We start from the raw sequence: 11,557 nt of genomic DNA, 5'->3' as shown, positions 1-11,557 counted from the left end.
AAAAAAAAAAAAAAGATGTTAAAATCTACTTATGAGATAGACGTTAAAACTGAATCTATTATTCACATCTGTTTTCACATCTGTTTTTCCCCCTACTTTGTTTTGGGCTCTCAGCACTGTTATAAAAAGAAATCAACTTAAACTTCACTTTATTCATTATGTGCATTCATTCTTCCACTATGTTAACTGAAGGCTTCTAATGGTGATCTGGACTGTCCAAAGAACATCTCTTACATTCTCAGGTGCTTTGAGGGAATACAAGATCCTCAGATCTAAGTATATTACATTTGTCATGTTCATTTTCTTCAAATTTTTAGGATTTGTTGAGATAAACCACTTAGGGTTACTGGTTCAGCCAAAAATAGCCTACGTTGTTAGGTCAGATGCTGGAGCATTCTGGCCTGCAAGACTCCTCATTCTGCTTGGGATCGAAAGGTTTGGAAAGAAAGGTGGGTCTGCACTGGCCTAACACCCACCTTCAGTACTTTGGCCTGAGAATAACTGCTACAGCCATCTACTCCACAGTGCAAGCGGGGGACGTCAAAATGGTCCAGTTTCAAGCAGTCTACACAGGGCTTCTTAAACCCTTTCCTAGTTTGAGTTTCTCTGATGATCCTGGGATTTGACCATAGTCCATTTCAGCGAAGCCACGTTTTGTGCTGGTGCTATATATCAGATCCCATATTTGTCTGTCTTCAAAAGTTCTGGTCAGTTAATGAAATTCTGTCTTTTCATTAGACCTGCTTCCCTTCCCCCTTTTTACTTATTTGTAAAAGTGGAGGAGACAAAGGTTTTTTCTTAGTTCTATCATTTTCATTTAATCTCCTTGCTAAGCATTGGCATTTATTTCAGTTATATTTAGTGATCAGCCTATGACCACTTAAACCCATCTGAACTGCTAGATAATACTAGATGGTGATTTTTATCTTTATTTCAGTTACATCTGTAAGGGTCCTAAGCCAAATACAAGGAAAATACTATGGAGCTCAGAGTTCTATCACCTGAGTTGAAGGTATTCACCTTGGAAAGGACCCTGAATGAGAAATTAGGTGTGTATATAAGTGTATAAAAACTATTAGCAATGACTTCAGCTAGGCAGAATCCATGATAGAATGCAGGTACCTAAAGTGGTAATGTATAAAAAATCTGTAGATAAAATACTTGCCAGAGATCATGTCACAAAATGTGAAAGGACAAAAAGGTGCCTCGATTTGCAGCAGCATGCATGTGTACATGTCAGCACTCATTTCTGTACGTACTCACTATGCACTGCAGATGTGGCTTCAACACCATGGAACTCCTTTTGCTGTGGGACATATTTTGACACATAAATAGGTAAACTCTTAGACCAAAAAGTCCCTTTCAATAAGCATCTAACAGCTTTAAGATAGGTTTTACTACAAGAAAGTTTAACACTTCAGAAACTATTGCTAAGGCACTAGCAAAGAAAATGGCACATTTTATTTTGGCTGACTGGAACTGGGGACTGAGCCCAGGAAATTCACATGGAGTAACTTTCCCACGTCTTTATTTTGAGACAGTCTCACTATGCCCCGAGTCTCCCAGAGTGCTTGGATTTCCCTTGTGTCACTATGCCTGAAAGAATCTCTCAGTCTTTGTTTTCCATAAAACTATTCAACATACTCTTTTAAAATTATTTATTTATTTATTTATTTATTTACTTGATACAGGGTCTCACCAAGCAGCTCAGACTCACAGTAATCCTCCTGACTCAGCCTCCCCAGTGCTGGGATTACATGTGTGCTCCATCACACCTGGTTCTGGGACCTGCACAGCATGTGGTGCTTGCCAGGCAGGCTCTTAGCCCATGAACTATCGCCTCAGCCCTCAACATGCTCAAGTGGGATGATGAGCAGGTCTTCAGGGAGTTGTTTCTGAATACAACTGCAACAAAACATTCAATGTTAAAAGATTACTTATATCTGGAATAGCTTAGCTAGTGGTCAAGTTTAGAACAAAGAGGAGTCTCAAATGAAGTAGCACATTTGTAAAAATGTCTTACCTTTAGCCAGGAATGGTGGCCCTCACCCGTAGTCCCATCACTGTGGGAGGCTGAGGCAGGAAGATCATGAAGTATGAGTCCTGCTTGGCAAATTTAATGACTTAGAAACATCCTGTCTCAAAACACCATCTATAAAATGACTGGAAAAGGATTAGGGATGCAGTACGGTGTGAAAGCCTTGGGTTCAATCCTGGTACTGCAAAAAGGAGGGATAAAGAATTTTATTTTTTTCTTAAAGAGAAATGGATTTTAAAAGTTTGAAAAATAATGCTTTAGGAATGGGTCTAGAACCTGAAGCTTCCATATGGCAATGAATTCTTTGTTCAAAAACTGACCTGCGAAAGTATTTTGAAAATCACAGCTTATATCTTACATTACAAAACCATAAATAAAATCCATCTGCTCTTTACTATATGTACTTTGGTTCATCTAGATATAATGGGACACTGGTTTAAAATTTAAGAAAAATTATGAATTTAGCTTTATTCAAAATTAAATAAGCAAAAGCAAAAATTTAAGAAACTTTTACAAATTACTTACATAAAAGAAAGTTAATAGAGACAGTCACAAGTTGGCAACAAATAATTACAAAAGTCCCTAGGGCAGCATGAAGATAAACCATGTCACAGCATGGTGATCTAACTGTGATATGAATAAGGCATAACTCACATTTGCACCAAGACCAGAATTAAAAACAAAACAAACTTTAAAAGCTTAGTTCTACAGTAAGCTTCTTCTCTTCCCTCGGTCCTTAATGGTTGTATCCTATGATGTAATTCTTAAACACATCATGTCAAGCTATAAGTTACATAGATGGGCAGTTAATGTGAAAAGCCCCTAAAATGTACAAACTAACTGGTACTGAATTGAGTCCTCCATTTACCTTTATGTACAATTACATGTAAACCATAATTTCACAGTTTTGAGTGTTTTATGAATAGATGCACAGTACCATGTCAGGTTTGCAATTGTTCCTGAAAACTGGCTCTAGGTTCTGCATCCAAAGCCTGCTGGCTGCTGGAATGCAGGTATTTACATAAATAAGGAACTGTGTCATAGTCAATGGTCAAGACAGTTCAGCAAGAGCAGAATTTCTAACAAAGATTGATACTTGGTACCATATTTTACATACCTGTGCAAATATAAGCATTAGGACAGAGAAATCTGAGGCAAATACAATTTGCAAAAACTTACATTGTTATTGTTGTAAACCAGGCAATAAATGACCCTCGGCAAGTTCTGCTCTCTATGGCTTTTTTTTTTTTTTTTTTTTTTTAATTTTAAAGCCAGAGAAAATGCACACATACTACCCAGACACGCATACATACATACACACACACACACACACACACACACACAGAGTACATACATACAGTTCTTAATTCATTTTAGTATATGGTACATAGTGCAACTTTATCACAATGTAGAGGTTCGACACACATTCACTGCGTGTTTTTCTGTGCAAGTTTTTAGTGGTCTAAGTCCTAGCTGAAGGTATTCATCTGCAGATCCACATGGTTCAGGAGGTTGAAGGAAAAAAGGTTCATTACATTTCTCAAACCAGCACTGGATGTGCAAAGGCAGCGGACAATCTGGCTGTAACAGCCAGATTAGAGTAACTTCAAAGTAAGATCTAAGCAGTTACTTATTTAGATTGGTCTCTAGAAAAATATGTCAATATATGCTGTATTTTTGTCAAACGTTCTTCCAAAGACTTCATTGACAACACCGACAGCTGATACCGAGGATCTACAGGGAGAACTGCAAGAAGCCACCAACACCATGCAGGTCCATTCGGAGTTGCCTAAAAATAATCAACAGTGGAATTGGTAGTATTAATAAAACAAGAATTGGGACAACAATAACACACAACTACAAAGCTACTATTTACTGAGCATTTTATATGTGCTGGTGCTATATCAAGTTCCTTCAATAATCATGTAGGATAGGCAACCATTATGTCCAAATAAATATGGAAACTGATACCTGGAAATGTACTGCAACTGTCCAGTACCTCTCAGCCCCTATGTGGCAGAGCCCACATTCCAGTCCAGATCTGACTCTGCGGCTACCATTCTTTCCTCTGTACTGCATTGCTGCAGAGCACGGCTTCTGAGCCTCCAGCTAAAGACATGTGGGGCCAGGTGTTTCTTTATGGGGTGAAGCTATCCTGTGCATTGTGGTACATTTAGCAGCAGCATCTCTAACCTTGATGCACTGGATGCCAGGCCCAATTGTGACAGCCTAAATGTCTCCAGATAATGTCAGATGTCCCATGGGAAGAAAACTGTTCCTTGTTAAATGTATATTTAAAGAGTTAGGAAAAGTTAACTGACACTTAAAATTTCTTTTAAAAAGATGAAATCCTAAAAATGACTTAAGAAAATTATCTTGGTTTCCACTTTACTTTAAAAAATGAACATATCTCCAGCAAAGAATTCCTTCTGAGGTTGAGGTTGCAAGAGCTGGCAAGTAACTACTGCAAGGACTAAGAATGTACATAAAATGATCTGTAACCGCCTCTCCAAATGGTCACTGAATTGTACACGAAACATGAAGTTTCAGAATGACCAAAGAATTTCAACAGTGATCTCAGTAAACTCCTTCTACAGCCAAAACCATTTGCATGTTATGGGTTCCCAAGTCAGCATTACAACTATCTTCTTTTACATTCTAGAAAGAGAGGAAAGAAATTGCATTTCCATGATCCCCTCCTCCATAAGGGTCCAGATCAGACTTGACCAATGAGACCTCTTGTGAGAATGCAGACCCCAAAAAGAGGTTAATATTCTCTGGAGACTGCTAAAGATTAAGACGGCAGCTTCCCAGAGAATTCTTAAAAGCCACTGTTCCACTGCTATAGGCTGGAACATACTGGTAGGGACTCCCTTGGTTCCTAAGAATTATAGCAGCTTCCGGTTATAGTTTGCGTCTAGATGTCTCCACAAAGCCTCATGTAGTCATAGGGGTTTTTTTGGAGGCATCTGAATCTAGAGGATATGACTGATTCACAGTGTGATGCTGGGATTAAAGCAGTGAGTGCTATACCCGCTCCAGGGCAATTGGTCTACATACAATATAAGGGACAGAAAGAATCTTGCCTTTTGTTTGTTGCTTCTGTTTCCTGCTGCCATGAAAGGCTGCCTCTCTGTCATGTGACACCTTGCCTTGTAGCCAGCCAATTAAGGACTGAAACCTCTACAAACTGGGAGATAAATAAACCTTTCCATCTTCACCCATGGGTGTTAGGTATTTTGTCTCAGCAATGAGGAATGCACTAAGAAAATTCCCCACAATTTCTTGAGAAGCAACCACTTTTCTGTTCCAGTGGCCAATGGTGACAACAGATTTCTTGATCTATGGATAGAGACAACCCTGATCTTTATTCCTCCAGGTTTCCAGCTGCCATATAAATACCATGTCTTACAGTAAAGCCTGCATTCTTGAAAGGTGTAAAATTAGCTGCTTTTGTTTTCCTAATTCCTGATATGATATCATATAGCAGAATGCACTGGCTCCAATGCAGAGGTAGATGAAATTGGTGAAGAGGACAGAAAAGTAGCGTTGAATTTTTCTGTAGTCCTTTGTAAGATTCAATATTTATTTATTTGATTTTGATGTGATTCACATCATAGGATGAAACACACTATGTAGCAATGGATAATGTGCTAAACAGAGAATGAATATTTCAATTTGGAGATGGCTTGATACTGAAATTTCAACTTCAAGTGGAGGACTCAGGATTGAGACAGACTTAGACCAACTGTTGAAAAACATCATCAGTGGCAGTGGGCACCACAGTGGAGCCTAGCATCACTCTGTTTTCATAGAATTATTTACAGCCAGCTCTTTGAGAATCTGTTTTCTTCTGATGACAAACAATCCAGTCTAACTCAAAATGCTTATGCTTAAAAGCTAATGCCTGGACAATCTGACAGTCAGAACTTGCAGGGAAGGAACCTTCTTTAAGCCTCCTGCAGTGACTACTACACAGATCTGCATAAACAGAAAATGCAGGGCCCAGGAGATAGCTCAGCAGTATAAGAGCCTGCCTGGCAAGCACAAAGTCCCAAGTTCAATCCCCAGTACAGAAAAAAAAGCAATTGACATTAACTAAATTAAGCTTAATTTAGTTAAGTACCTTAGCAAGACTTATGGGTTATGGTTTCATTAGTGGTTAAGAATTAAATGTGAACAGACAAAAATGGATTGAATCAACAGGTAAGATTCTTGGGGGAAAGGACAGGTAAGAAAAGATTTTTTAAAAGTATAAATAATGATACCTCTTAAATGTCAAACAGACAGCAATAGCTGATGGACCTGAAGACAGAGTTGTCTCATATTTAATTCTATATCCCTCACTCTGAATATATTCAGAAAAGAACCCTCTCCTGCTCTGGCATGCCTTCTAGTAGGCAGCTTAGCTGATAGCTATTTCCATCTTTTATCCATGTAAAATCTAATGGATACCGCCACTGTAGAGAATGCAGTCAGAAGTCTAAGAGGAGAAAGAGTGAAAGGAAATGCCATCAAAAAGGAAAATGAGGGGGCTGGGGAGTTAGCTCAGTGGAATAAGTGCTTGAATGGTAAACGCAAGGTCCTCAGTTCAATACCTGGTACCACCAAAAAAGAAAAAGAAAATGAAAAATAAATTTACAAAGCTATTAATTTGGTTTTACAAAAAAGGAAATAGTTTAAAAGCATTATCAAAACTATCATACCTGAAGGTTCTCCTCCCTCTCTGGCATTGATCCAAAGTGTTGAAGAATTTGGCTTCGAAATCTGTCTCTTAAATTCTGAAACCAGCTGCAGGCTTGAGAGTAAACCAAATCATGAAGTTCTCTGAGACACTTTACTTCATCTTCATTCTCAACCTAGAAGATAACACCTTATAAGAAATTTCTATCTAATCACCCTGTCCACATTACTAGCCTTTCAAAAATGCACAAATATCAGAAAACAGGAATATCCATTTCAGTGCTAGGTTATTAGACAGTATTATTTTTGTGCTACAATATATTTCAGCATCTCATAGTGCTAAGGATCAGAGACTACAGAAAGAGTGAGTCCGGGCCTCCACCTAATCTGCTCATTTGCAGTGCAATACCAGACTCTACTAAAGCCCCCAAGAGGGAGGAGAAAGGCTGAGAGTGAGCTTTGGCTCAAAGGTCTATACAAACTTGGAAATCTTTTGTTTTCTAAAAACACTAAAACATGAAAGTGGCAGAAGACACCTGCTACAATAAAAGGAAAAATTGGGGAGGCAGGGTGCAAAGCACAAAGCAGAGAGTAGTAACAGGAGGTCTGATACACACCTGTTTTACCAAAGAACTGGGTCAAAACAAAGTGAAGACAACTAATTGGCATATAAAGCTGGTAAACTGAAAGAAAACCACTGACTTCTCCAACTGTAAAGACTCAAGCCTGTGGGTTCCTCCACAACTTTGCACACACCCTTTAGACTATTAGGGACCAAACTGCAATTGCAAAGACTAACTGCATGGTCTTCTGGTCTCAGATTCAAACGAGCAGTCTCACAGAACACAGGCGAAAGATCTAAGTTAACGCATTCATTTTCTATTGATTCCTTTAAAACACACTAAATCTCCCACTTGCTGCATGCTGAGAAGTGCTCCATGTGGTATATATTAATTCATCTGAAGAAAATAGTAGGCTGACTCAGCCTTTCCTACTTCAAGGATGACTAATATAGAACAACAAAGATTAGAAATATAGACAGTAAAGTTAAAGTACACGATATACAAAAGAACATATTTTACTTGTGAAAAAACTGAAAAATTTAAACTATACTTTAAAAAAAAATTTACATTGTGTATAATGTGAATGTATTTAATGCCACTGAACACTTTAAATGGTTAAAATAGTAAATTTCCTGTATGTACTGTTTTTCTACAAAAAATAGAAGGGAAAATAAAAGGAAAGAAGGTAGGGGACCATAAAACGAAAACATTATGGCCTCAGAATGATTGTTCTGCTAGATAAAGCAGTCAGCTAATATACATGGGACTTGATATGAGAAAGAACTAAAGGACCTGCAACATAGGACTAAGCGCCTGCTTAGGCAAACACAGGAACCACGGTTCGATCCCAAGCACCACATGCTGTGCTGGCCCATGCCAGGGCCGAGACTGGATGCAATGGTACACGCCTGTAATCCCAGCCCTGGGAAGGCTGAAAACAGGAGGCTGAGCTGTGTAGTGAGACCAAATACATAAAAAAAGAAAACAAAGAACTAAACTTGTAAGTTGCTAAATCACTTTCTCTCTCTCTCTCTCTCTCTCTCTCTCTCTCTCTCTCTCTCTCTCACACACACACACACACACACACACACACTAACAATCACAAACAAAAAATACCACCTTTACATTCTCACAAAATTCAAGGATTGGTAAGAATTGATTCTGAGCTGGATATGGGCAACATCCAGAAAGCATACAGAAAATTTAAAAGGAAGCCTTTAAAGTTAACACTATTACTGTCATAATATTAAAAAAATTTCATATTGGAAGTCACAGAAAAGTGCTACAAAAAAAGAAAAAAAAAATAGGTGTAAAAAAGCAAATTTGCAAAGCTTTTCCAGGATGGACAAGAAAATCATTTAATAGATGACAATGTTTAGAGAAGAAAAAATTAGACACTTTTAAGACCACATACATAATACAGAACTCAATTTTCTAAATATCAAATAAATGTTCTAAACAGGTTTTAACATGCTCCTCTATTGTATGTTTTGTGTGTTTTCCTACACCACAGACTCAAGGAACTTTTGCCCATCAAATCCAATGAAATTGTAAATTGGATAAAACTAAAATTTGCCTTGGGTAGATCATACTATTTACCAAGCAAATGTAAAACACAAACTCTATCAACTCAAAATCTCAGCCACATAGGTTTTTGGCCTATTACCCAGAGCAAAGTATCTTCTGGCCTGTACAATATGACAAGACAGACAGTATCAGACCCAGTTCATCACAGAGGTAAGACAGTGTCACAATAAAGTGCAGAACTTGGTGTCAGAGTGTTGCTTTCAATCATTTTAATACACAGGCTTGGGAAAATTAACATCTCTGAATCATATTTTTTCATATTCTATTTCACATAATTGTGAAAATTCAAGGCAATAATGTTTGTGAAAATGTCTTATACTGACACTGAATAAATGGTAACTGAAATAAAGGGCTTAACTAGATGGGTGGCAATCTGTAAGATCTCTAGTGCAATATCTATGATTACAGAAAGTATAAAACAGTATAATCTATGATTACAGATAGTATCAGATCTGATTTTATTATGCCTTTCCACCCAAAAACTGTCTTCAATTTGACATTTACAACATCATCACAAGCCATTTCCTAGCACTCCTACTAATTATCATTGATAAATTAGGTCCTAGAAATATAAAAAGAAACACATTAACCCTGTCAAAGAAACACATAACCCTACCAAGGTAAAATATCAGCAGTATGTATACTAACAGTGGCTTAGCTGTAATGCCTTAGGATTTTAACACAGTGTCTAACTCAATTTATTTTTAACTAATATATCTCTGGTATAGGAACAATCAATGTATAAAACAATTCCTAAAGGCCTTTATGTGTTTACATCAAAGTTTAATCTAATTATGCCAGATTTCATATTAATGAGCTCAATGACACAAGGCAGGGATTAGCAATCCTGTAAAATTCTTGTTAAGTAACTACCATGCATATAACACAAGCATAGGGACACAGAATGCAACCTAGGTACTGTACTGATTGGTAAACATGCAGAAACAGAGAGGATGTCAGATTTAGTCTCCCCAGGTTCTCCTGAGTGTACGATGCAAAAGCAAGATAAGAAAACTAAGTGGGAGATAATGCACATAAGTAGCAGTGATGAGGGTCTTTGACAAGAAATGGTTCATACGCTTGAATATAGCAGCCTATATGCTTGCAGGATTCCCAGCACAAAGTAGAGTATGTGAGGAGAGAAGAACTTTACATACCTTAACATCTTCCAGATATTCAATGTCTGCAGTACAATATCCATCTTTCATTCCCCTTTTTAAAACCCTAAACCGTTTTCCTCCGACTGTATCAACTACAGATCTTCCATCAGGTAAAAAATGAACATTTCTAATTTGTAACATACAACCATAATCTGCAAAGCTAAAAGAAAAACTCTTGATTAAGATCAAAGTTCAAATATACAAACGCAAGTTTTATCCATTCTTAGAAAATTCCCAGGTACATATAAATATCTAAGTTCACAAAAATCATACCTATTTTGTGTATCACTAACACACATCCCAAACTGCTTCGTTCCAGTCTGTATACTTCTTCGAATCATCAACCTGTATCTTGGCTCAAATACATGAAGAGGGCAAGGCACAGTGGGATAGGCCATAGTGCAAACAAATATTGGAACATTCTTGGTCAAGCTGAAGGAAAAGAAGTTTTATTATTATAGGACAAGACATAAAAACAAATCACTTCTCCTGTGATTTTAATGTTCTGGCAAGAACAAGAATCAGCATCCCTTTCAGTAAATTCCTGTTGATATATATAGTATTAATTCTAAAAATTCATGATCCTCTTATTTGTAAGTTTGAATTTTGAGGTATCAGTTTATTAAGCTAGTACTGTGTATTCAAAGTCAATTTAAAATATTTTTAAATACTGGACAAAGTTAATAGATTTTATTACTTTTTTTTTATTTTTGGTGGTACTAGGGATTGAACTCAGGACCGTGCGCTTGCTAGGCTATCCTATTCCACTGGGCTATCCCCCAGCTTTCCAGTTAAAAGGATTTTATGCACAAAAATCTTATAGTTACTCTCAGATGACAATAAGAAAAAAATGAACTCCTATATAGACAATTTTTAAAAATCTTTTGAGATAGGGTTTCACTACACAGTTTAGGCTGCCTTCAACTTGTGGCCCAGGTTGCCCTTGAACTTGCAGTAATCCTCTTGCCTCAGTCTCCCAAGAGCTAGGATTATAGGCCTGTGCCACCATGCCCAGCCTAAAAATTCTTAAGTTTTAAGATTTTTCAGACTGTCAAAAAAACATAATTGAAGGGCCAGTGAGATAGCTCAGTGGACTAAGCTCCTGCTTAGGCAAGTGCGGGGACTAGGGTTCAATTCCCAGCACCACATGCCTTGCTGGCCCCACTCCCAAGTGTGCAGAGCCCCGAGACCAGGTGTGGTAGCACATGCCTATAATCTCAGTACTGGGGAGGTTGAAAGCAGGAGGAGTCCCAGCTGGGTAGTGAGACTATATATATATATATATATATTTGAAAACAAAGAGATGAGTAAAGTATGCTGTACCCCTAAAACAGAGTATCATGTTTTCCACTAAATGGTGATGTATATGGCACTAATTTAAAAATAACAATATTATGAAAGAAATAATTTTATTAATCAGAAGGCTATAGAACAAAACATGTAATATGCTCCCACATTGTTTAAAATATATTTTATATATAGTATTAAGGCTGGAACATATGCCAAAATACCAGTGGTGATTCCTT

At 37.5% G+C, this 11,557-nt stretch overlaps 1 protein-coding gene and 1 long non-coding RNA gene across 2 annotated transcripts in view; one reads left to right on the top strand and one right to left on the bottom strand.

Annotated features, from left to right (window-relative positions):
• LOC111817277 overlaps positions 1–11,557 on the top strand; it is a 104,286-nt gene that overhangs the window by 81,896 nt on the left and 10,833 nt on the right. The window lies entirely within an intron of this gene.
• Positions 2,481–11,557, bottom strand: part of Lonrf1 (LON peptidase N-terminal domain and ring finger 1) — a 32,260-nt gene continuing 23,183 nt past the window's right edge. Inside the window, exons 9-12 of the mRNA XM_004633280.3 lie at positions 10,305–10,463; positions 10,029–10,191; positions 6,745–6,897; positions 2,481–3,827 (exon numbers count right to left, since the gene is read on the bottom strand). Coding sequence (XP_004633337.1) covers positions 3,669–3,827; positions 6,745–6,897; positions 10,029–10,191; positions 10,305–10,463 — 634 coding nt within the window. The 3' untranslated portion in view covers positions 2,481–3,668. The remainder of the gene's footprint in view (positions 3,828–6,744; positions 6,898–10,028; positions 10,192–10,304; positions 10,464–11,557) is intronic.

This window comes from Octodon degus, unplaced genomic scaffold (assembly GCF_000260255.1).
Source record: "Octodon degus isolate 3935 unplaced genomic scaffold, OctDeg1.0 scaffold00053, whole genome shotgun sequence".
NCBI classification, from domain to species: domain Eukaryota; kingdom Metazoa; phylum Chordata; class Mammalia; order Rodentia; family Octodontidae; genus Octodon; species Octodon degus.
This window is presented reverse-complemented; position numbering and strand designations above follow the sequence as displayed.